Source organism: Dendrobates tinctorius, unplaced genomic scaffold (genome assembly GCF_039654945.1).
Source record: "Dendrobates tinctorius isolate UK_male_01 unplaced genomic scaffold, ASM3965494v1 ptg000027l, whole genome shotgun sequence".
Classification (NCBI taxonomy): domain Eukaryota; kingdom Metazoa; phylum Chordata; class Amphibia; order Anura; family Dendrobatidae; genus Dendrobates; species Dendrobates tinctorius.
In genome coordinates, this window is record NW_027361695.1 from 17,067,871 (window position 1) to 17,094,809 (window position 26,939).

The following is a 26,939-nucleotide window of genomic DNA, read 5'->3' on the forward strand; positions in this document are numbered from 1 at the left end:
TGCTTCCAGGCTGACCAAGTCCTTCTCCATCTGTACTCTGGGTCCTGGACGGCACTTACCAAGTACAGGTAAAGCAACTGCACGACTGTGTCTGTCATCTTTCTCCTGTGCCTGGCGCACGGCGCTTCTACATCCTGCACTGCACACCATCTACCAACTCTTTCATCTTCCCTGCGACTACGGCCCTACCTGTGCAGGGCTTCTACATCTTAGCTGCACCACAACATCTGTCTTAGAGAAGCGACACTGCAGCGCGGGTCAATTTGATCAGAAACCACAGGTGGCGTCACGTATCATTCACCTATAAACGTTATTCACCCCTTTGCATGGACGCCCAGGGCCACGGAACGGGTCATCACCACCAACGTGACACATCCCTCTGAGACACCGGCCCGGTTCCGATTAACCCCACTGCCCTGGCTGGCCACCCATGCTCCATGTCAGATTCATCTTGGACTGGGTAATTCATGATTTGACTTGATAACCCAGGCATGGTATGATAGAAAGAGCTACATGGACTAATGTGAAGTGTGGCCTGCTGCATCATTCACTTTTGGTGGGGGTGAAGGATACAAGGAAAGGGGTTCTTCCTGACCAGGAGCCAGCACTTGATGACTCAGTGCTTGCATTTTTTGAAACTTCAGAAGAGGAGGGCATATTTGCTGGAGTCTGTTTCGGCAATGTAAGCCAAAACCAGTTCCTGATGCTCCGGCTTTAAAGGTATGTGCACACGGTGCGGATTCTACTGCGGTTCCGCAGCGTTTCTGCAGCTGCGAGTCCGCAGCAGATTCTGCTGCGTTGTACAGTACCTTTATTTCCTATGGAAATTAAAAAGCGCTGTGCACATGCTGCGGATTTTTCCGCGCGGTTTTGCTGCGGTTTACAATCCGCAGCATGTCAATTGTTTGGTGCAGAAACGCTGCAGTTTTACACCTCATCCATTATGAGGTGTAAAACCGCAGGGCAAAACCGCAGGCAAAACCGCAGATAAACCGCAGGTCTTTTGTCCTGCTGATTTACCTGCGGTTTTCTCTACAAAATCCGCACACCAAGAAAACTACGTGTGCACATACCCTAAAAGCGGTTAACCTACTCCCAGAAAAGGTAGCTTTCCAGGCGTTCCAGAGCCAGACGATGACGCAGGCTCAACACCTCCTGCCTTAGCTGCTATTGTGCTTTTGCCACTACTAGAAGATGCACCACCACCATCAGCCCCAGCTGGCCCCCCAACACAAACATCCGCGGCCTCTTCCACCAAACTTCAAAATTTTGCAGAAAATTAACCCAAAAATAACATCAGATATATGGTACTGTATCAGAAGCGTACAGCTCTATACAGTCAAAGGATAATTGTCAATCTCCCTATATATTCCATCAGTCACACAGAGACGCTCACAGGCTCAGTATGGATTAGACAAGAATATAAAAAGTAGAAAAAATGTACAGTATCATCAGATAGCAGGTATATATAGTATAGTTTAAACATTCTAAATCTCTGTAGATATTTCAGGAGGCAGACACAGACGCTCTCAGGCTCAGTATGGATTACAACACAATATAAAAAGCCGTAAAATGGTAATGGATCTCAAGAGTACAGCTGTATACAGTGTAGGGGTCATTGTTGTCAATCTCATTATTTATTTCTACAGTCAGAAAATAACTCTCACTTGGTCAGTTTGTATTAGATCAGAATATAAAAAGCAGGAAATTGGTAATGTATCACAAGCTTACAGCTGTATACACTAGTGCTGTGGTAATTTTTATACGTACATCTAAATTGCAGGAGTAACCCACAGACTGTCATACGCTCAAGATGGATCACACCACAATATAACAAGAAGATCCGCAAGAAATAATCACACATGTGGGACAATGTTCCAGGTGTCAATGATACACTTAGAGTGGTGGTTGGAGGAGGACTTCCTGTCAGAAAGGGTACAGTATCACCAGATACCAGATTTATAGAGCATAGTTTAAACATTAAAAATGTACGTCTATATATCAGGAGTAGTGTTGAGCCACCCCGCTAGTGTTCGAGTTCGTTTTGGTTCGTCGAACAGGAGGCAAGTTCGTAGAATGTTGGTCGAACGTTCGACTAACACCGTCGAACACCATTGAAAACAATGGCAGGCAAACACAAACACATACTAACACATAGAAAACAATTACAAAACAAAGGTGTCCCAAAGCAGACAAAATGCTCAGAATACAAAAATAACATGGAAAAGGGCAACTACATATAGAAAAGAGGTGGAGTAAAAGGAGGAGGAGACACAGATATAGGCATGTCATGCCCTTATGAAGTCAAGAAAGGCTGGAATAAAAATGTAAAATGCAAAAAAAAAAATAAAAATCTGAAATCGAAGACGATCATATATCGTCGGACTTCCCACCATAAATTATGCCAACTGCCGATCGGGCGGCGTTATTCCCTCGAACCTCTGAACAGCGTCCATGAAGGCAAAGTGTTTGGTTCCCAGGGGCAGTATGGTTGCAAAGCTGAACCTTAAAGGAATGTCCAGAAGGGAACCACCAGGAGTGGAGCCTGCGGCTTAATTCCGCTCCACCCGGGAAACCTCAACCATGCCAGCTACAGAAAAGATGGACAGATTGCAAGCTTTGTCGATTCAGTGGGTGGTGGTGGATGTCCGTTTTTAGTTGTGCTAGCGATTTGTCAGCTTAATTCCGTTAACGAACGAGACTCCGGCATGCCCCCGCGGTACGCGTCAAGCTTACTAGAGGGACACGCGAGGCTCTGGCACATGGGATCGAGCAATAACAGGTCTGTCATGCCCTTACGTGTCCGGGGCTGCATGCGCGCTACACTGAAAGGACCAGCGTGTGTCGCTTACAGGTGCAGATAGCCCGCTGAACACCGTTAGTGGTGGGGATCTGGGATTCCAATTCTTCCCCGCGAACGAGGATTTCCCAGTAAGTGCAGGTCAACCGGAATTCCGGAATTAGGCCTAACCGGCATTCCAGAAAGAATGGAAAAATTAAGTGTCCAAGCCACAGGTGCTGTAGCTTGCTTAACAGCTGGGCTCCTATGCTGAGTAGCACGCAGTTCTTACATAAACAGGCGGCATAGCTTGGTTCACGGGTGGGCAACTCTGCTGAGTAGCAGACAGTGCTTACGTAAACAGGCGGCATAGCTAGGTTCACAGGTGGGCTCCTATGCTGAGCAGTAGACACCGGTACTAGTCCCAAAGTATTCACTGGGCTAAATGGAGTTAAAAAATTGTTCTTACATAAACAGGCAGCACAGCTTGGTTCACGGGTGGGCTCCTCTGATGAGTAGCAGACACAGTTACTAGGCCCAAAGTATTAACTGTGCTAAATGCCGTTTAAAACTGGTTCTTTCATAAACAGGCGGCATAGCTAGGTTCACTGGTGGGCTACTCTGCTGAGTAGCAGACAGTGCTACAAGGCCCTAAAGGATTTTCTGGACAAGATGCTGTAAAAAATTATTAGAAACACACACGGTGTAGCTCCTTGACAGGTGTACTACACCGCTTGCTACCACACACCGCTACTATGCCATGAAACAGTCTATTAACATTGAAAACCATTATTAATGTGAAAATGAAGTTACGCTTTTGGTGAACGAACCGTTCTCGAACGGAACCTCGAACAGCCGAATTTTAAAGCAAAGTGTTCAAGTTTGATGAACTGCTCGAACACCGCCCAAAACAGCTGGAATTTTAACTTGGAGAACAGGTCGACTCGAACACCGCTCATCTCTAATCAGGAGGCAGACTCAGACGTTCTCAGGCCCAGTATGGATTCTACAAGATTGAAGAAAGTTGAGAAAGGGTACAGTATCACTGGATAGCAGGTATATATAGCATAGTTTAAACATTAAAAATCTGCGTGTATATTTCCGGAGTCCAACAAAGACACTCACAGCCTCAGTATGGATTAGAAAAGAGTCTAAAAAGTAGAAAAAGGGTTTTGTATTCGAAGCGTACACCAGTATACACTGTTGGGGTATTTTTCAATCTTCATATATATTTCAGTCTCAGTAAGACAGTCCAGACTCTCCGCAAGAGGAAACAAGATGGATACAAGTACAGACAGAAAGTCGAGTGATTGCAGAAATTTTGGAATTACTAATCATGGGAAAAACTCCGGGGAGAATTCTCAGAGGCGATGCTGACCCTCAATTACTTTGTCTGTGGAGACAGCGAATACAGTTCTTGTGAAGAAAGGTTTGCTGTATCGCAGTACCGTGAAACCCATCACCGTTACTCATCTCCATCAAATTGTGATCACAGGGAGAGATGTAGATCACTGCCTATCATGATCTGTCAGGTAACTTTGGAGTGCAAAAGACACAAGCCACAGGCCGTAGGCGATTCTATTGGATTGGCATGAGAGGACACATTTAAAAATGTGGACAGGAATGTCACACGTCTGTGAGTTGGAAAACCGTGAAAGCTGATGATAAACCACCACTGCATCTCATTGTGAGTCGACGTCCATAACAAATAGAAGCCATTGATCATCTGAAGATAGAGCCCAGCAGGACAGGGCATAGCAACGTCTTAACCATCATCTATCATTTCACCAAATTTGTATTGGCAGTCCCAGTGAAGTATTTAACAGGCCAGAGTACACAGTGGTGGAGCAGGGAGAGGTAAGTATTGCAAGTGCTGGTGCCCTGAGCAAGCAGGGGGGGCCCACTCGTGGCCGGCGGTACTGGCACAGGGCCCCTCATAGTACGCCGGTGTGTCTGACGGCGGGTGTGCACCCCCACCATCAGAGACACTTGATTGTACTATGAGGGACCCTGTGCCAGTGTCGTTGCCCAAGAGTGGGCCCACCCACCTGTCCAGGGCAACGGCACTCGCACGGGTGCATGCGCCAGGTGGTGACCCCGGCCCTGTGGGGGGAGGCAGCCCAGTTAGGGAGGTGGAAAAAATGGCATATGTTGATGTTGGACATTCAGCAGCTGCAAATGGAGTAATTGGAGAAGTCCGCGGAAGAGGAGGACAAAAGCGAGCCATTTTTCTGGCAACCTACGTGTCAGCAGGGGTGGGTGGGACAAAATCCTTTGAAACCCATGCATGGTTCATTTTAATGAAGGTTAGATCATCAACATTTTGGGTCGACAGACGGGTCCTTTTTTCTGTCAGGATTGATCCAGCAGCACTGAAGACTCTTTCAGATAACACACTAGCAGCAGGGCAAGCGAGCTCCTGTAAGGCATACTGTGCCAATTCAGGCCAGGTGTCAAGTTTACTGGCCCAATAGTCAAAGGGGAATGACCGGTGAGGGAGAACATCAATATGGGAGAAGTAGTTTGTTACCATAGTTGAAAACTGCTGTCTCTTGTCACTTTCGATCGATGCAGTATTACCAGTCGTGTGAGCGGTACTTGAACAATCAGTCTACAGCATGGTCTTGAAACCCCTGTGTCCAACGCCACTTCGGCTGTGTGCACCACGAACACCTCTTCCATGTTGCCCCCTACGGCTCGTGGGAGAAACATCACCGCTGCTGTGTGCTGGGAATGCCTCAAACAAACGGTTTACCAGAGTTGCTTGTTTGTTAGCCAATATTAGCTCTAGGTTCTCCTGTGGCATGATGTTTTGGAATTTGCCTTTATAGCGTGGATCTAGGATGCTGGCCAACCAGTATAGGATCTGCAAGGCATAATCAGACATGTGGGCCAATGTTCCAGGTGTCAGTGATGCACTGCGAGTGCTGGATGGAGGAGCACTTTCTGGCAAATCAACATCCCTCCAGTCACTCACAAACCCTATACCTGACCTTGCCACGCTAACATTTTTTCTTGCCCCCTGAGAAGCATCCTTCTCCCCAAAATAATCATCCCCATCATCCTCCTCCTCTTCCTCTTCTTCCTCCACCTCGTCCAAGAGACTTCCCTGAGCAGACAATGGCTGACTGTCATCAAGGCTTCCCTCCTTCTCTTCCTCCTCGGCTGCAGACGCCTGCTCCTTAATGTTCGTCAAAGTTTGCATGAGCAGACGCATAAGTGGGATGCTCATGCTTATGATGGTGTCGTCTGTGCTTACCAGCCGTGTGCATTCCTCAAAACACTGAAGGACTTTACAGAGGACTTTCAGCTTCGACCACTGCACACCAGACAACTCCATGTCTGCCCGCAAACTGCCTGACTGTGTATCCTCCCACAAATGAATTACAGCCTGCCTCTGTTCGCACAGCCTCTGAACCAAGTGCAGGGTGGAGTTCCACCTTGATGCAACGTCGATAACTAGGCGGTGCTTGGGAAGGTGGAGCAATCGCTGCAACTTCTGCATACGACTGTAGTGTACGGGCGACCGGTGGATGTGCGAGCACAGTCTTCGCACCTTATGGAGCAGAGCTGTTAACTCCGGATAATTATTGAGGAAGCACTGCACCACCAGGTTCAAGGTGTGAGCCAGGCAAGGTATGTGTCTGAGTTTTGAAAGGGCTATGGCTGCCGCAAAATTCCGGCCGTTATCACTAACTACCTTGACTGTCTCAAGACGTAGACTGCCCAGCCATGACTCAGTTTGTCGCTGCAAGTAGTTGGCCAGTACCTCCGCGGTGTGTCTGTTGTCGCCCAAACACATCATCTTCAACACAGCCTGTTGACGCTTACCACTATCTGTTCGATAGTGGGACACCTCGTGTGCAACACTGGCAGCTGCGGATGGACTGCGCTCTGTGTTCGAGCTTTCACTTCTGGAGGAGGAGGAGGAGGGTCGAACGCCTACAGCCAACTGTTTCCTGTACCGTGGACTAGGCAGCACTGTCCCACCGCCGCTGTCCCCTGTGGACCCTGCATCCACCACATTAACCCAGTGCGCAGTGATGGACACGTAACGGCCCTGGCCATGCCTACTGGACCATGCATCTGTTGTGAGGAGCACCTTTCCACTCACTGATTGCTTGAGTGCATGGACAATGCGGTCTTTCACATGCACGTGGAGGGCTGGGTAGGTCATAGCGTGGTACTGCATAGGCCATGAGCTTGCGGAAAGCTTTGCTTTCAACCAACCAGTAGGGCATCATCTCTAACGAGATTAGTTTGGCAATGTGGGTGTTCAAAGCCAGTGTACACAGATGAGAGGATGAGTAATTTCTTGTCCTACTCAGAGTCTCTGGTAGGGTGAGCTGGACTTGAGAGCTGCATATGGTGGAATTAGCGGTGGACATGGCAAACTGAGAGAGGGTTGGTGATGATGATGGTGTTGGTGGTGTTGCTGATGGCCTAGATTCAGTCTTTCGTAGCAATAACATTGTGATTCCATGACTGCTTTGCCCTTGCAACGACACCTCGACATTTGCTGCTGGTGGTGTGCTAACCGGTGGGCTTACAGTGTGGGAAGGGATGTAGTGTTGCTGACTACCTTCATTCGGAACAGGTGCACATGTGGTACGTGAGGTTTGGTAGTCCGTCCACGCTTGCAAGTGCATGGTGGTTAAATGTCTAAGCATGCAGCTGGTATTCAAATTTCTCAGATTTTTCCCTCGGCTAAAGGTCTTTGCGCACTTCTTACAGATAACTTTTGCCTGATCATTAGGATTTTGTTCAAAAAAGTGCCACACTGCACTTTTCCTACTATGGAAGACATTTTGAGGCCTTGCACGCTGTGCTAATTTGACCGTCTGGCCAAGCTGTCCTGCAACTCTTTTGGTTTTTGCAACACGTTTTTGGACTGCTATGGTCCTGCCAGATAACAGCTGTTGCGATGTCGTTGCCTGCTGCGGATCCTCCTCCTCCTCTTCTGAGCTATTGGCAGCGGCACCCTCTTCCCCCAATGGATGCCAATCTGGGTCATCCATCACCTCCTCTTCAATTTCATGTGCATCTTTCTCTGTGTCATCGTGTAAGGTGGTATAGTATGCGGGAAGGGGCACCTGAGTTTCATCAGTTTCTGATTCTGCCTCAGTACACTGCGAGGACAATGTAGTGCTCTGAGTGAATGTACCAGCAGAAAAATCTAGCAGTGGCTGTGCATCAGTGCACTCCATTTCAGATTCATCTTGGACTGGGGAATTCACGATTTGACTTGATAACTCAGGCATGGTATGAGAAAAGAGCTCCATGGAGTAATTTGTAGTGTGGCAAGCCGCATCATTCACTTTTGGTAGGGGTGAAGGACACAAGGAAAGGTGTTGTTCCTGACCAGGAGCCTCCACTGACGACTCAGTGCTTATATTTTTTGAAACTTCAGAAGAGGAGGCGATAGAGCTGGAGGCTGTGTCAGCAATGTAAGCCAAAACTTGTTCCTGAAGCTCCGGCTTTAAAAGCGGTTTACCTACTCCCAGAAATGGGAGCCTTCGAGGCCTTGTGGAGCCAGACGATGCCGCAGGCTCAACACCTCCTGCCTTAGGTGCTATTGTGCTTTTGCCACTACCAACAGATGCACCACCAACACCAACACCATCGGGACCAGCTGGCAACCCCCACCCACTTCCACGGCCTCTTCCACCATACTTCCTCATTTTTGTGAAAATGTACCCAAAATACCACCAGCTATATGGTACTGTAAATCAAGGTACAAGGTGTATATAGTATTGGTGAGAATTTGAATCTCACTAGAGATTTGAGGACACTGAACTAGTATCTCAGGGCTAGTAGAGATTACACCTCAATGTAACAGGCTGAAATTGGATGGTGTATGACAAGGTGGAGGGTGTCTATAGTATTGGTGAGAATTTGGATCTCACTAGAGATTTTAGGAGGCTGACAATGATGACAATGATGGCAGCAGACAAAAGTGTGGAAAAATGAATGTTTGGTAACTGTGAAGAAAAGAGGAAGAAAAGTATTTTTGCTTTTAAAAAAGCAGTTTGCACAGCAGTGTGCAGACAGCAATGCAGCTATCAGGGAGCCTTATAAGGCAGCCTAATAACCAACAGAGCTGATGCACAAAAATATAGCCTCCCCTGTCACTGCACACAAACTGTTGTGTTGTAAGTGGAAATCGCTAACAGCAGAAGCAGTTTTTTGGTTCTTCTTCCCTGCCTAACGCTCTCCCTTATTCTGAATCAGCAGCAACAGCCTCTCCCTAATGCTAATATCGGCAGAAGTAAGATGGCGGTCGGCGTGCACGCCCTTTTATAGCCCCTGTGACGCCACACAAAGCCAGCCAATCACTTGCATGCCCTTCTCAAAGATGGTGGTGACCGATGCCTATGTCATCGCATTGCCCACACTGTGCGTCCTCCGTCATTGGCTGAAAAAGGGCGCTGGAAGCATCTTTTGAAACGCGACTTTGGCGCTCTGGTCGCTGACCTCGTGGCCGACCTCATGCTATGGTCGCCGACTTTTGAATTTGACCGACCCGTTTCGCTCAACTCTACTCCTGATTATTGATGGTTCAGACCTGCTGCTGCATGGATGCACTGCTGGTCTGAACTGTGCATTCTCTTCTACAGCAGAGGAAACTTTGCCTCTGTAGTAAGGTAGGTGAGCAGAGACACTGAGGCTCCGTGAATCCAGTGATCTGGCCAGCTTCAGAGCAGAGCTTTCAAGTTCTATGGGAAAAAGCATGTAAGCAATGCTCTCCTTGCCGAAGAGACTGGTCACTGCTAGTAGACTACAGAGATTGCCGGTAACAGACAACTATAAGTACACAATACAATTCAAAATCTTTCCGTTCTTGAGAACCAAAAGAGGATTTTTAACTATAAGTCAAATAAGAGCGTTATTGTAAGCACTTAGCATTTTTACTCATTTAAAGAGAAACTTTTACTGGATTCTTAAAAATAAACTGATTATCTTCTTCGATTTCTGCTGCTCCCTTGATTCTGGAACACTATTTCTTTTTTTTCCTGCGACCTTCCGTTACAAAAATGTAGCCCTCTGTATTATTGCAAATATTCTGTTCTGGGCGTATACCACAAAATGTCTCTGGGGGAGTGGCCGTGTTATGATTAGAGACTGCATTAGAGGAGAAAAAGCCAACGCCCACAGAGTAATGTTTTGGAATGTTTTGAAGGGAAAATTTGCACTATTATTACCAGGGGCATAACTTTGGATCGGAGGGGCACAGAAAAAAAAAGAAAAACTGTTCCCTAATCAGTGATGCAGCGGCATTTGTAGTGGGAACTTTTTAACATAACGAGGCAACACCTTTAACTCACTAATCCCTATTAGAGTTTTATAAACCAGGCTAAGGCTAGTTTCAGACTAGCATTTCCGGGAGCAGCGCATGGCTGACACTAAGCCCTGCCCCCGGCCACGCCCCCTACTGTCATCTCCTCCTCCGATCGCATGACTGTGCATGCGATCAGCGTACCCTATACTTAGCATTGAGTGCGCTGGTCTGATTTTGCTGGCGCTGCGCCCAGCGCACAAAAATGCAACACAGCACATTTTTGTGCGCTGGGCGCAGCAACAAAAGGGCACAGCGCCAGCAAAATCAGACCAGCGCACGACCAGCGCACCCAACTCTAAGTATAGGGTACTGTCACGACTGTGACCGCAGATGCGACCCAGCAGGCACCTCCATGCCGATGGCGAGGGGGCGGGTGTCCCCCGGGGACGCAATATGGACCCTCTATACCAGAGAGGGGGACCCGGGCCTACCTGAACTAGGGAAGGGCAACGACCGGGATACTGTGGCAGCTGAGCATGTGGACACGGACACGTAGGACTTGATGACACCGCACAACTTCAGGTAAAGAAAGTAAAGTTTACTTAAAATAAAGTCGCAGTACATAGACAAAACAAGGCTAAACCAGGCTCCCAATTCCACATCTCCCAGAAGGGTACCACCCAGTGGACCCCAAGGCACCATCGGATCACTGAGGCACACATAAGCGGGACATCGGGAAACAGGCAGGATGTCAGGACACACGAGGTTATCAGGACATCAGGACACACGAGGTCATCAGGACACAGGAGGTCATCAGGACATCAGGACACACGAGGTCATCAGGACATCAGGGTACACAAGGTCATCAGGACATCAGGGTACACAAGGTCATCAGGACATCAGGGTCACCCACAGGACATCAGAGTCACCGGCAGACATCAGACGGGAGTCGTTTGGTTCCGGACATCCAACACGACCTACAGGCACCACTGCAGTCATCCAGCTCGAGGCAGCAGTCATCAGGTTCCAGACTGTGGTCATCAGGCTCCAGACATCGAACCTAGGAAGGAACTCAAGCGTGATGGTGCTAACACCGCAGGATTGCTGGGCCTGTATGGAGCTAGCACCGCATGGTAGTCAGAGCACAGCATAGTAGATGCTCAGCAGGAACACCAGTTACAAGTGTCTCAGAGTCACTGGGTGCGGGGCTCCAAACACAGAGGGATTCCAGGAACATAACACAGCAGACAGTTCAGACATGGTCAGGTACAGGACAGGTACAGGATCAAGGATTCAAGCCTGGATACACCGCCTCCAGGGCAGGGCGAATTTAGACAGGGTCAGGTACAGGACAGGTACAGGATCATGGATTCAGGCCCGGATATACCGCCTCCGGGGCAGGGTGAGGGAACAGGACAAAGCAGGAATCAAGGCAGGGAATTTGGTACCATAACCAAGACAGACAAGGTCCACAGTCACGAGACACACATAGCAAAGTCCCGGAGCTTTGTGAGTTGTTAGTAGCTCTGGCCCCACCCATAGGGCAGGGTAAGTTTATAAAGGGGCTGCCCCTCAGCAATTGGCTGGGGACAGCATTTCAAGTACACACACTAACCCTGACAAAAGCAGGGAAGGTGTGGCTGCGCACGGCCTAAGCACACACAGAGACCATGGCAGCACAGTCAGTGCAGGAACTGCAGCCTAGAGCACCTGGCCATAGCTGCCAGCCAAGACACACGTGGAAAGTCATGCACCAGCTGCAAATGACCTCACAACCCGCGGACAGCTTCCACAGCGGCGACCAGGGACCGCACATGCGAATGGTCAAGTCGCAGAGCAAAGACCCAACACCACATGTGCAGCTACGCAGCAGAGCAGGGAACCGAGTAGGCTCCACACAGGTAAAAGACAGCAGTATCCCAACTCAATTAGGGGGAAAGGAGTAAGGGGTTAAAGCAAAAAACATGCATTGTCACGCCGACAACCAAAAACAAACAGAACGGCGTGACAGGTACGCTGATCGCATGCATAGTAATGCGATCAGAGGAGGAAAAGACCGGAGGGGGCGCAGCCGGGGGCAGGGCTTAGTGGCGGCCCTGCGCTGCGCCCGCAAACGCTAGTGTGAAACTAGCCTTAGCCTTTTAAGAATTATGTCCAGGTTGGAGATAAACCCCTGTATTAGCTGTAATGTAAAAAAAAAAAAAAAAAGGAGGAAAAAAATTTGAGGGATCTTCTACGTTTTCCTTTCAGACATAGAGGGAGCAGAAAAGGCATTGCTATTATATGCACCTACCCTGGAATTACCACATTAGTGTCAATAAAAGTATTAAAAAAGTATTAAAATCCAGTGTAGTCACCCACTGGCTATATATCGTTTTGCTAGGCAACAATCTAAACCTATTCTAACCTTTTTCTAGCAAACAGCATGCCTTATAATAATTGACATTGATTTCATTAAAGAGCATAAAGTTTCCTTTAAATCCGTACTGCAGGGTGATAATACATAGTAATGGCAGCACTCGTACATTTCACACTGCGGTGAGTGTCGTAGCAGCTGATTTATTTTTAATCTAAAAATAATAACATGCTTTAGAAAGTTGATTAGGACAATTGGTGCGTGGTTTAATGAACAGCATTCACCTATCATTCAGCCGCTTACAGTACATTACCTGTGATCGGACGCTCCCGGGGGGTTTCATGTCTGCTCTTCCAAAATGAAAAAAAAACAAAAAAAAAGAGAGAAAAAAAATGAAAATAGAATCTTCTTTGATCAGTTCTGCTCAGTGATTTTTCTAATAGCATTTGATGGCTAATTTATTATATTTTTATTAATGTGATTCAAGGACTTTGATAAGGAAGTGAAGAGTTTCGTCTTCGTCCTTGAAGGAAGCAGCCAGACGATCAAGATGCAGCTGCCAAAGGAGAACAAGCAAATGCGTAAGTGTCCTGGAAGCTTAGGGCCTTGTCCTAACTTAACCCTTATCTGGCCAAGAAAACAGACCCATCGGGATAACATTGGGGGAGATTTATCAATAGATTTATCTAAATGCATCATGTTATGTGAGAATATGACAAATTATGCCACATTTATCAGACACATTCATGCAACAGGATAAATATGGCTGGAAATATAGCTTTGGTTGTACGCTAGACCACTGGCATACATAAGTCCCAAATTTTGGTGCAAGCCTCACTATCACAAAAGTTGTCCAATAATTCGTCTAACCAATGGCATGTGCCAAACACTGATTTTTGGATGACATAGTTGTTGTCGGAGCAGCTCCTGTGACTTTTCTGTGTGCCATTACTTATTATTCTTTGGACTACCATACCATATGGAACAGTGCTTCGTCAATCATGATGTATTGTTGGGGGTCCACAATGGTATCCAGTAGCCAATTGTAATACATCATATTTTTCTGTTAACCCCTTTTAAAGACTCATGCATACTTCAGTGATTTTCTCGTAAGAGAAAATGGGTACAAGTTTCAACAATTGTTTTTCATCAGCGTTTCATCAGTTTTTCTCTGTTGAGAAAAATAAATGTTTCTCCACCTTCTCCTATCTATCAGTCTGTAAAAAAAATGGACCTCACTTGGATGGTATCAAGTGCGGTCCAAATTTTTCACGGACTTATAGACTTTCACTGGTGAGTTTGATTCGACGTGAGAATCAATATCGGAACTGTCTCTGTGATTTTGCACTTACCGCACAGTCAGCATAAAATCACGGACATGTCAGAGACACCGCACTGCACTTGCTCATAGAGCCAGTGCGCGTGTCCTGAGTACAGAAGCAGTGCTAAAAGATACCTGTGGAGAAGGGCAGCAGAGGTGACCATGCGTGCTTCAGGCTAATAGTGTCAGGGTCCAGTCAGCGCTGGAAGGTAAAGAGGCACAAGACCTGCGGACACTGAAACTGAATAATCTGGCACGGGACCTATGGTCATGTGACTGCAAGGGGGAGGGGCTTAGCGTCCTGTTTACAGATAGGACAGGACACCATACAACAACTCAGAGTCAGGCAAAACAGAGGTCACAGCAGTACGGGCAAACGAGGTACAGGAGGGACAAACAGATGGGTAGTCAGACAAAGCCAAAGGTCATACACAAGAGGGCGACGCGGTACCAAGGGGACAAGCAGAGAGAAGTCGGGTCACAAGCAGAGAGTCATACACGAGAGGTAGCGCAGTACAAGAGGGTCAGGCAGAACTCGTAAACGGGGACAGAACCAGATCACAACCGAACAAGCAAGCAAGATATCAGGCACAAGGCACACGTATACAAGAGGTCACTTAACTCAGCCGAGGGCAGGAGTATAACTGACACCGGACCCAGGTCCAGTGAGCACTGAATAGCCTCCTTCTGCCAGAGAGAGGCAGCACAATTAACCCATAGTCTAACCAGGACGGGTTAAAGCGAAATCCCGTCCTGGATCATGACAGTACCCTCCTCTCAATGGGGGGCCACCGGACCCCCAGGTCTCTCAGGGTACTTGGCGTGAAAGGCTCGGATCAACCGATCCGCATGAACTGATCGAGCAGGAACCCACGAGCGTTCCTAGAGAACCGTAGCCCTTCCAATGTATCAGATACTGAAGGGCGCGACGGACCAACCTGGAGTCGACAATTCGTTCCACCTCGTACTCAGCCTGCCCATCTACCAAAACCGGTGTCGGGGAAGATGATGATCACTCCCCACCGGACCTCACAGGTTTCAAAAGGGCCTTATGGAAAACATTATGAATAGATATGAAATCCGGCACTCCCAATTGCAGAAAAAAGAATTTTCGTTTTATTCACAGCTTTAATTTTCCACAAGACAATAAATATGTAACGTTTCGGTCCTTAAGATGGACCTTCTTCAGACAAGTGGAGCTGTGAAGAGACACCAAATGAAAATCGGCGCTATCCGGTATGTGTCATATCATTATGAAAAGGAGCGCTCCTTGAATAAGCGCTCCTGTGAATAAAACGAAAATTCTTTGGGAGTGCCGGATTTCATATCTATTCATATATTATATTGGGATTGGTATCCCTGTTTCTGTGCACCCCGCCTTCATACATCGGTGTGACGTGCCTTATAATAAGATTATGGAAAACATTAGGGATCCTTAGAGATGGCGGAAGACTCAACCGAAAAGCCACCGGGTTAACTGCTTCGGTAATTACATAGGGACCTATAAACTTGGGTCCAAGCTTCACAGAGGGGACCTTGAGCCTTATATTTTTGGTGGATAACCATACCTTATCTCCGACCTGAAACACTGGACCCACGGATCGTTTTTTGTCCGCAAAAAATTTAAATTTGTCCTGAGCCTTCGTAATGTTATTCTGGACCTCCCGCCATACCTCCCCCAACCGCTGGATCGTCTCATCCGCCCCAGGACACCCAGAATTCAAGTGGGAAAATTCTCCAAAATGAGGATGAAACCCATAATTGCAAAAAAATGGAGATGTACCCGTAGACTGGTTAGTGCGGTTGTTAAATGCAAACTCAGCCAATGGTAACACAGAACACCAATCATCCTGTCGGGCTGAGGTCAAACAACGCAGAATTTGCTCCAGAGACTGATTGGTCCGCTCAGTCTGCCCATTAGTCTCTGGATGGTAGGCGGATGAAAAGGACAGACCAATGCCCAACCTCCTACAAAAAGCTCTCCAAAATCTGGACACAAATTGCACTCTATCAGACACCACATTCAGGGGTACCCCATACAACCGCACCACATGCTCCACAAACAATCTGGACAATGTTTACGCATTAGGTAGAGCTGCCAAAGGTACAAAATGTGCCTGCTTACTAAACCTGTCCACTACGACCCAGACCACGGTATTACCCTTGGAAGGGGGAAGGTTGGTGATGAAATCCATGGACAGATGGGTCCATGGTCTCTCAGGAATTGGCAGTGGTACCAATTCCCCGGCCGGCCGGTTATGGGGAGTTTTCGCACGGGCACAAACCTCACACGCAGACACATACTCCCCAACATCAGAGGCTAAAGAAAACCACCAGAATATTCTAGCAATGGCCTTCCGGGTCGCTGAGATCCCTGGATGTCCACCCAGAACTGAGTCATGGAATTCCTGGAGGACCTTGAGACGAAACTGAGCTAGCACATAAAGTTTATCCACCGGCTTAGCTGGAGGTGCAAGAGCCTGGGCTTCTCGAATCTCCCGTTCCAACACATTAGAAACCTCTGCCACCACCACCCCAGGCTGAAGAATGGAGGATGGAGGTTCCGGGGGGGACACCGGATCTAGACTGCGTGACAACGCATCCGCTCTGATATTCTTGGATCCTGGTCGGAAAGTGATCGAGAAGTTGAATCGGGAAAAAAAAGTGACCATCTAGCCTGTCTGGGAGTCAACCTTTTAGCTGACTCAATGTAAGCTAGGTTTTTGTGGTCCGTGATTACCGTTATAGGATGAACAGCCCCCTCCAAAAAATGCCTCCATTCTTCAAAGGCCAATTTTACGGCCAGAAGTTCCCGATTCCCCACATCATAGTTTCTCTCCGCAGGGGAGAACTTCTTTGAGAAAAAGGCGCAAGGTCTTAAATTGGTCAAAGTGGCGGGTCCCTGGGACAATACCGCCCCCACCCCCCCCACACCTGATGCCCTGGAGGAAGCTATGACACAGGCCGTCCGAATGGATCGCAGGTTACGGGCAAGGGGAGTGATACAAACCGAGACATCATTATTCTCCCAAGGAAGGGGAGCCAGTTCTTCATTGAAAATCACGGAGATGGGAACCATCAACCTCAAGGAGGAAGAAAGGAGACAACGGCACGTGAGAAAATGCTGTGTTCACAGAGGTGGGGGGTGGAGAGCCAAGGCGTCTTTCAGATGCTCAGACAGGCCTCTACGGAACAACCCCCGGAGGGCGGCGGCGTTCCAGCAGACCTCAGCAGCCCAGCGTCTGAACTCTGAGCAAAACCACTCGGCTGAGTGTTTCCCCTGGCAAACATTCATCAGCCTGTCCTCAGCCATACGCATCCGATCAGGCTCATCATAAATATGCCCCAGGGCCTCAAAAAATGCATCCACAGTCATACGCTCAGGGGCCGTGGTAGGAAGGGAGAAAGCCCAAGCTTGGGGGGCTCCCCTTAACAGAGACATAATGACCCCCACTCTCTGACTTTCATCCCCAGAAGAGTGTGGTCTTAAGGGAAAAAAAAGCTTACAGCCCTCCTTGAAAACTCTGAAGTCATTTTTATCTCCAGAAAAGGTATCCGGTAACTTCACTGGAGACTCAGGGGAAATTAATGTAACATCCCGAGCCCCCAATGAAAGAACCCCCCGCACAGTGTCAGCGATCAGCTGTTGAGACTGAGCCAGGACTCTTTGTTCTCCAAAGAGTTTCTGAGACATCTGCGTCAGATGCTTAACCTGTTCAGAAAGAGTGTGCATAGGATCCATCACACACACAGGTGAATGGGAGCCGAGAAAAAAAATGGTATGGGTCAGTTATAATGTCAGAGACACCGCACTGCACTTGCTCATAGAGCCAGTGCGCGTGTCCTGAGTACAGAAGCAGTGCTAAAAGATACCTGTAGAGACGGGCAGCAGAGGTGACCAGGCGTGCTTCAGGCTAATAGTGTCAGGGTCCAGTCAGCGCTGGAAGGTAAAGAGGCACTGAAACTGAGTAATCAGGCATGGGACCTATGGTCATGTGACTGCAAGGGGGCGGGGCTTAGCGTCCTGTCTACAGATAGGACAGGACACCATACAACAACTCAGAGTCAGGCAAAACAGAGGTCACAGCAGTACGGGCAAACGAGGTACAGGAGGGACAAACAGACGGGAGGTCAGACAAAGCCAAAGGTCATACACAAGAGGGCGACGTGGTACCAAGGGGACAAGCAGAGAGAAGTCGGGTCACAAGCAGAGAGTCATACACGAGAGGTAGCGCAGTACAAGAGGGTCAGGCAGGACTCGTAAACGGGGACAGAACCAGATCACAACCGAACAAGCAAGCAAGATATCAGGCACAAGGCACACGTATACAAGAGGTCACTTAACTCAGCCGAGGGCAGGAGTATAACTGACACCGGACCCAGGTCCAGTGAGCACTAAATAGCCTCCTTCTGCCAGAGAGAGGCAGCACAATTAACCCATAGTCTAACCAGGACGGGTCAAAGCGAAATCCCATCCTGGATCATGACAGGACAAATGTACAGCCCCTTAGGTTATTGTAGGTGCGGGTGCTATTTGTGAAAAAAATTGATAGCACTCATATGTGAAAATCTGACATGTGAATAAGTCCATACTCTTGCATAACTTACACTTGACTTGATTCCCATACATATCAACAAAAATGGGCCTGACAAAATTGTTGGCATCTCTCCAAAATTGTGGGTGAACTACTTTGTTTTCAAGCTTGTGATGATCGTTCAAATTCACCTGTGTTAAGTAACAGGTGTGGTCAGTATGAAAATCACACCTGAAACCAGATAAAAAGGGGAGAAGTTGGCTCATTCTTTGCATTGTGTGTCTGTGTGTGCCACACTAAGGATGGAGAACGGAAAGAAAAGAACTGCGAGGTCTCGAGAACCAAAATTGTTGAATAATATTAAGGTTACAAGTCCATCTCCAGAGATCTTGATGTTCCTTTGTCCAAGATGTGCAACATAATCAAGAATTTTACAACCCCTGGCACTGTAGCTAATCTCCCTGGACGTGGATGGCAGAGAAAAATTGATGAAATGTTGCAACGTAGGATAGTCCAAGTGGTGGATAAGCAGCCTCAATCAAGTTCCAAAGAAATTCAAGCTGTCCTGCAGGCTCAGGGTGTATAAGTGTCATCGCAATCTATCCATTGACATTGGAGTGAAATGAAATGCGAAGAAAGGAGACCCAATTGGACCCCACGGCTGACACAGAGACATAAAAAAGCGAGGCCGCAGTTTGACAAAATGCTCGTGAGTAAGCCAAAGTCCTTCTGGGACAGATGAGACCACGCTAGGGTTGTAAATCCAAAAGTTAGGAAAGAAAAATTAAAAGAGGTAGGAAGTAACCGACTTTAACGACCTTCTGACAAAAGATGAAGGACAAAAGCAATATGTCCTGCAAGTTGTAAGCAAATGCCGAGCATTATATTCTGACGTTTCAAAAACTACTTTAACAAAAGCTCTAGAATAGATTAGATAACTATGTAAAATTATCAACTCATGTAGGTTAGCGTGCTCTGATGGTTCATCTGTGCTACTGAGCAATTTATTAGCCATTAACAACTTTTCATTGTCTGTAATGGTGGGATCAAAAAACGATAATCCCACCAACTCTGCATTCAAATACCACAAATGGTTCGAAAATTTGGTCAGGGCTATTTCTGCAATGTTGTTGTCACATTCTTTATAGTCTAACAGACTATGCAAAATACCTAAATCTTAAAATACCTCAATTTGGATTTTTTCAAACTTTGAGCGACGAGCGGCACAGGTTAACGTCGTTTGATCGAGCTCAAATTTTCGCTATCTCAATATCTGGAAAGGGGAATCGTTTTGTGGGGTCCAGACGAACAAGATTCTGACATTTTTCCCCCCCATATGAGATCCGGTCACCCTAGTGTATATACATTACCGCTTTCCGGCACTAATGTGAACTCGTCAAAATGGACTTTTTTTTCTGGATTCTATGAAAATAAATTGTAAAAGAAAATCCAATTTTGGCGAATCAAAATTTTTACTGTGAAATTTGAAGTGAAATTGATTTGCTCATCAGTAATGCATATTTAAATAAAGAGTGTAAGGCCGGTTTCACATTTGCGATTTATAGCGCAGCGACGGCCTGCGCACGGCCGCCGCGAAGCCATGCCCCCTGCTGGCTCACTGCCCGCCCCATCCAGTCATCGCCGCCTACTAGCGCACATGGACGCTTGCGATCTGCGCACCCTATCTTTAGCATAAGGTGCGCAGATCGTGCGCTGGCCGTGTGCTAGTAGGATTTTAGCATGCACTGCGCACTTTTGAAGGTGCGCCCGTGTGCGCCGAACGCAGCATGTTGCATTTCGGCACGCTCGGCGCACCTTCAAAAGTGCGCAGCGCACGCTAAAATCCTACTAGCGCACGATCTGCGCACCCTAAAGATGCTATGCTAAAGATAGGGTGCGCAGATCGCATGCGTCCATGTGCGATAGTAGGCGGCGTCTTTGGAATGCGGGAGAAAACCGGAGAACCTGGAGGAAACCCACGCAAACACGGGGAGAACATACAAACTCCTTGCAGATGTCATCCTTGGTGGGATTTGAACCCAGAACCAGCGCTGAAAAGCAACAGTGCTAACCACTGAGCCACCGTGCTACCCCTCTAACAATGACAAATGTGTGCAAACATGTCATGATATTGTTGTGTTGGGTGCTGTCAGTCACTCACTCAGGACCATAGTTGTAGTTGATCTAAATATTTAGAGAGTACAGTATTGTCATTTGGCCTTAGAACTGTTAGACGGGCAAAGTGACAACAATCATTGACATAGCTTTTTTTTGCTCTATCCTTCATAGAAAACCAGCAGCCATATTGATCTATAAAAACGAGTCCTCAATCCTGTCTGCTATAAAATACATAGCAATACTCGTGAAGGCAGGAGATTCACAAATTCTCTGTATAGGCACAAAAGAATAATAATAAAAAAAAAACAAAAGATGTATTATCACTAGAACTACTGATGGAGTCATTTTGACTCCTTTCGTTTTTTATTTCTCTTCTGTGACTACATTTTTCAGAATTCCGGCTTGAAACTCAGTGACTTTTCCTCAAATATGATGTGAAAAAAGATTTTGTGAGAATAAATAATTTTGGTGAAAAATTTGCGCGTTTTTTTCAAAATTTACCAAGAACTACTGAAGGGAGTCATTTTGACTCCCTACTATATTTTGAGGTCCTTTTGTCACTAAATGTTGCTATAAAGTTTTGTGCATAATTTTTTCACTCTGTCTTATTTACCCTGATGTTCATATAGATGTAGTTCAATTTACATGTCAACTTTTCACATTTTCCTTGTGTTTTACCTGCTTGTATTACTGTGTAATACTGAACAAAATAGCTTGTTTACTCTAGGCTCTTATCTTATCAGATTTGATGAGAAATCTACTCGATCGGAGAGACTGCAAACGGACAAGTTTGCTCTATTTTCTACTGTGTGGGACAGGTTTATTGAAAATTGTATTGCGTGTTACAAACCTGGCCCATACATAACGGTGGATGAGCAACTTTTCCCAAGCAAAACTAGGTGTCCATTCACGCAGTACATGCCTTCCAAACCAGATAAATATGGCCACAAATATTGGCTAGCTGTTGATAAGGAGAGCAAATATCTGGCAAATGGCTTCCCTTATCTAGGCAAAAGATGACACACGCCGTGCTGAGGACCGTTTAGCTGACCATGTGGTAATGAAGTTATTGGACCCGTTTTTGAAAAAAGGTCGCAATGTTACAACCGATAATTATTTTACTTCAGTAAAATTAGCTAAACAGCTAAAAAGCAAAGGAACAACCATCGTGGGAACACTGAACAAGATAAGGCGAGAAGTGCCTAAAGAAATAAAATCCATGAAAGAGGAATTGTACAACACTAAAGTGTTTAGAAATGAAGACAATTTTACACTTACAGTATATCAAGGAAAGCCCAACAAAAATGTTGTCATTTTGAGTTCCGTCCATCCAGATGTTGTTGTTGCGTCTGATTCCGCTAAAAAAAACTCCAGAAACGGTAAAGTTTTACAATGAAACAAAATATGGAGTAGATGTAGTGGATCAGATGGCACGAAAATATACCACACGAACATGCACAAGGAGATGGCCTGTTCATGCATTTGAAAATGCCTTAGACTTTGCGGGTATAAATGCATGGATAATATTCAAGGAGATTACCCACCAAAAAATGTCACGCAAGGCACTTGTGAGAGAGTTGAGTGGTCCTTATGTCACAGATAGGGAAAAGGGTTCCACGTCCCAAGTTTCTACATGCTCAGAAGTGATGGTTCAAACAAAATTTTGCCAGATCAAAGAAAAGTGCAAGAAAAATAGATCTGTCGGCAATTGTAAGACTTGTGGTAAGTCTTTGTGTGGGCAATGTACTGCCATAAATCAAAGGCAATGCCTAAAATGCGAAACACCAAATGTTTAGAAGGTGAATTCTGCGCCATATTTTCATTTTTATGCTCCTCCACCTACATTTTCTCTGCTTTTTGTTCTTCAGTTGTTGTTTATATGTGTGCACTTGAATAAAAAAAAATGTTTGAAAAACGTCTATTATAATTATTGTTATTTTCTGTAGAAAAATAAGAAAAGCAGAAAAAAAACAATCAAAAGCATTACTGTTGGATCTCACAATAATAATACATTACAAAAAATATAATTATTAATAAATAACCACAAATGAAACTCTAAAAATAAACGAAAACAAGCAAGGAGTCAAAATGACTCCTTTCAGTAGTTCTAGGTGGGGTCACGAGTCCAGTAGTCCTAGTGTTAAAAATACAGTCTGGTGCTAATGGTTGGGAGATTAATTATTGTGACGTTCCTAGCATATTCTCAATTTTTTTCTATCAGCAGAACTTTATAGTAAATTAATATATCCCTACTAAAAAATGAGCCTTTAATTTGTTTGTTGCTAGCATTAATATAAAGTGTTCCCATCCCAGACTCTCACATTGCCATTCATCAAACGATATTACAACTAAAAACTGGAGTAGAGTTTATGAATACTAATATATAATGGAGTAAATTGAATCAGGAAACGGAAGCGGCTAATGCTTAGCTACCGTATATGCCGAAATGGTTTCCTATTCACAGTAGATGTCGTCGAGATGTTGACGATAGGCCAGCAAGTAATTAAAAGCTGTTAATTCTAGGATATGCCACCAGTATCTGAATGGTGAAGGTAACAACAGGTGGATCGCCATCCATCAGACATTGGTGTGCTACAAAAAGCTCCCACCACTTCATCTCCTGATGGGGCCACTTTCGTCACTGATTTTTACAGCACTGATTTTCTGGGCAGTGGTGAATCCTTACATCTCCTTGGGCCTTAACAGAGACTCTGCACTAGGGTCCATCACATACCGTGTGCCACTAAAAATGCTTATGACTTCTTACAGATCTTGCTTCCATGCCACAATGTTTTCCCGAGCATGCCGAGTATTTTGGCGTGCTCGGAGATTTAGTTTCTGTTGCCCATTTGTGGCTACTTGACAGCCTGAATATATGTGGGGATTGCCTGTTTGTTAGGGAATTCCCACATGTATTCAGGCTGTCAAGTAGCCGCAAATCATGCAGCTGCGGCAACAGAAACTAAATCTCCGAGCACGCCAAAATACTCGGAGATCACCCAAGCATGCTCGGGAAACCACGAGCAACGAGCATACTTGCTCATCACTGTTAATTCTTGTGGCAGCAGATATTGTCGCTGGGCAGAACAGACAGGAATTTAGTAACTACCTGTCTATTAGTGCTTGTGGCAGTAGATATCGTCGCTTGTCAGAACAGACAGGATTTTAGTAACTACGTGTCTGTTAGTTCTTGTGGCAGCAGATATTGTCGCTGGGCAGAACAGACAGGAATTTAGTAACTACCTGTCTGTTAGTGCTTGTGGCAGTAGAGATCGTCGCTGGGCAGAACAGACAGGATTTTAGTAACTACGTGTCTGATAGTTCTTAGGCCCGTAGTGAAAAATGTAATGTCCTGGATAACCTCTTTAAGACTCTACAGTAGGGTCTTGGCAGTCGGATAGCTGCTAATTAGAAAAGTTAGGGCATAGCACTTTTGAAGTCCCTTCTTAAGATGGTATTGTGCCTTTAAATATAACCAAAGACAAGACATAGGGACAAAAGACACAAGGATGGATTTAGTAATTTAAATCTAGATGTATTATGGAGAGAAATGGAAAGTGACATAATAATAATAGCAATGGGTGAGAAAGTCAATTCAGCCCCATTGCAGTCAGTGAAGTCTGAAAACGAGATGCCGGATATGTTTCAGGCTCCATTGACTAGCATCAGATCCTTATTGAATTCCTATAGCAATGTGGAAGCAATATGGCAACCAGATACACTGTGAAATTACATGAGAAGTGGACAGTTTTCTTGTATTATTATTATTTTAATAAATAGTCCAGAAATTACCCATCACCTTTATAAATAGGTCTCTCATACCGTAAGGATTTCCAAAATAGTAAGGATCCCCTACAATTTGCTATGATTCCTACACGTCCATGCCACGTCTCCTTGTTATTGTGAGATAAGTAGGACATCGCCACCCCCTGCATTACTCCATAGTTGTTTCCCCTGATATTTTCCTTCCCAGGTGCCGTGTGGTTGACTGTTGTGAGTTCATTTTCCCCTTCACCGTCGATGTCTGATGAACTCCCTCTTCTGGTGAAGGAAGGTAGTGAGGCTGATTACCAAACACCTGATCTGGTAGATGATGACTGGGTATCAGGAAATTCTGACTGGATATAAGGCAGCCGACGCCCTTCTGAGTCGCTGGTGATTTCTCTGCTGGATTCTTGGAGACCAGTCTGATTCCTGCTTCCCAAAGATAAGTTTTTGCTGTGCTATTGAACTTATTAGTTTTGTTTTGTTTACCATGTTTTTTGGAGTTCAGCCATCCCCGGTTGGGGGTGTGCTGAGTTCCATTTTTGTCTCTGATCAGTTTGTCTCTTTGCTCTGTCTTCAGAATTTACCTGAGTCTTTTTGAAGTCCTAGCGACTTCAGGGCCTGTTTTTCCTATCAGACGGTTGGGACATTTTTTGGTAGGGTTTTTTATGGATTGCAGACAGCAGCTTTTCTATCCTGTCCTTTTTAGTTAGCTTGGGCCCCATCGTTTGCTCAACCTATCTTTCTATCTGTGTTAGTGTTTTCATCTTGCTTCACCGTCATTATATGTTGGGGGCTGCCTATTGCTTTGGGGTCTGCTCTGGGGCAGTTTAGATTTCCCCTTTCTTTCTTTAGGCCTAGTTAGTTCTCCGGCTGTGATCGAGGGGTCTAGGGCATCGTAGGAACCCCCCACGGCTACTGTTAGTTGTTGTGGATAGGATCAGGGGTCTGCAATCCGATAGCTACCAACCTCTCCGGTTTTCTGGACTTAGCTTGTATTTTTGTTTTTTCCTCCTTCGGTGACTCATTCATAACAGTTGACCATTCAATTGAATGAATGGCGTCATGCTCATTAAACCGTAAGCATGTGAAAGGAACATGAAGGGCCTCGGAGCCCTTTATGTCCGTTTTCCTTGCTTTCAGCGGTACGTGGTATCATTGGCGTCCTGGTGAATGCTTCAAGAGCAGAGCAAAGCGGAAATGCACTTTTGATGCTCCTTTCAGATGTTTTTGATAATCGGGACCTTTTTTCATTGAATTGAATTCATCTCTTTCGACGTCAAGAATTCAAGGGCGTAAAGTCTTGGAGTAAGACATTTTGCACTATCATTTTTATTTGCTCCAAATACATCGTAAAATTAAAAATGAAGAATGAAGCAACTCTTCAACAAACTCCTGTTTAAGAAATGACCTATTATTCTATGTATACAACCAATGTGGTGAGCCTGAATCACTGAAAGTACACGCCATAGGCAATGTCAACTTGCTGGCCTGAAGTGTGCGCTCTCCTATGCCGCAAGTAATGGCGTATTTGCCTCCGCAGCATCATAGGACCCAAGTGGCACTGAATACAGTTTCAGAGATGCGCTTCCAAGCTTTATAGCAAAGAGTTTGTAAGCGCTGCTCTCTTGGCAACTGGCCACTGCTTATAGATTGCAGAGGAAACTGGTAATCTGGGCAACGAGCGATGCACCAAAAAAAATTCCTCCATTCTTGAGAAATTTGATTTTTTTTAACAAGTAAATTGCAAAGTTGATTGTTTTTACCAGCACTTTGCTGTTTTAAATTTATGATTTTGAGAAAACATTTGAAAAATGTTTAGCCTCAGAATAATGGTCTACTGGATTATTTTCTGTTCTTTTGTTGTCCTCGTCCAGCTTGTCATCCCTGGCTCTATTACCACCCATCACTCCTTCCTCTGCTTGACTGAAAGCTTATTGGGGCTTAACAGCTCAACCAGTGATCTGTCAATCAAACATAGGAAGGTGGGGATGGGCAGGGAATAGAGCCAGGGAAGCAGAGGCTTGGGAAGTGCTTTGACACTCCCAGAGTGCTTAAGCCTCAAGTCATTTATATATGAATTAAACCAGTAACTTTTTAAGTAACAACTTGCATAAATAAAGGTTGTATGGATTACATTATCTTTCGGGAACCTTTAAGTTTCAGGGAAAGCAATCTGTCCAGTTAAGAAGCAGAATTCATTGTGAATCAATAGCACATGCCTTAGTGGAAATGACAGTGACAACAGGAGCACTGGAAAGGCAACAGCAAGAAACCCCACCAAAAAGAAAATGGTTTTGCAGGTGGTGGCAATAGATAATTCCTCTCTCCTTGTCTTTCCCGACTGATTACTTAATAGTTTTGCATTTTGCTAAAGTCCTTGTCACTAATGGTAGCATGATGTGATGCCTGCAGCCCATTCAGGTTGGACAAGTAGTCCAGCTCCTCTAGGATGGCATCTCCGTATGTGCCATCACAAGAAGGTTTTCTGTATCTCCCAGCTTAGTCTCAAGAGCATGGAGCAGATAGCAGGACAGGACTGTTACAGTGTGAGCCAGACAGGGTCGTAGAGGGCCATAAACCCAGCCGCAGGACCAGTATCTGCTCCTTTATGAGAGAAGGTACAGGGGGACAAATTCCACATCTCTACAAATTACCTCCAGCAGCTACTAATGTACATGGGTGTTTTGGACTAAACTGTCACAGCTTAGCATCATGTAGTTTGATTGGCATTCTCCAGAGAACACCATTGTCACATCTGTCATTGGCCCCCGTTCTCTTCAGAG

General features: G+C 45.8%; 1 protein-coding gene across 2 annotated transcripts in view; it reads left to right on the plus strand.

Moving 5' to 3' along the window:
- The window catches only part of CFAP20DC (CFAP20 domain containing), a 459,179-nt gene that overhangs the window by 38,065 nt on the left and 394,175 nt on the right, over nt 1-26,939 (plus strand). For both annotated transcript variants that reach the window (XM_073569809.1, XM_073569810.1), the window contains exon 4: nt 12,902-12,995. In XM_073569809.1, the coding sequence (XP_073425910.1) occupies nt 12,902-12,995 (94 nt within the window). The remainder of the gene's footprint in view (nt 1-12,901; nt 12,996-26,939) is intronic.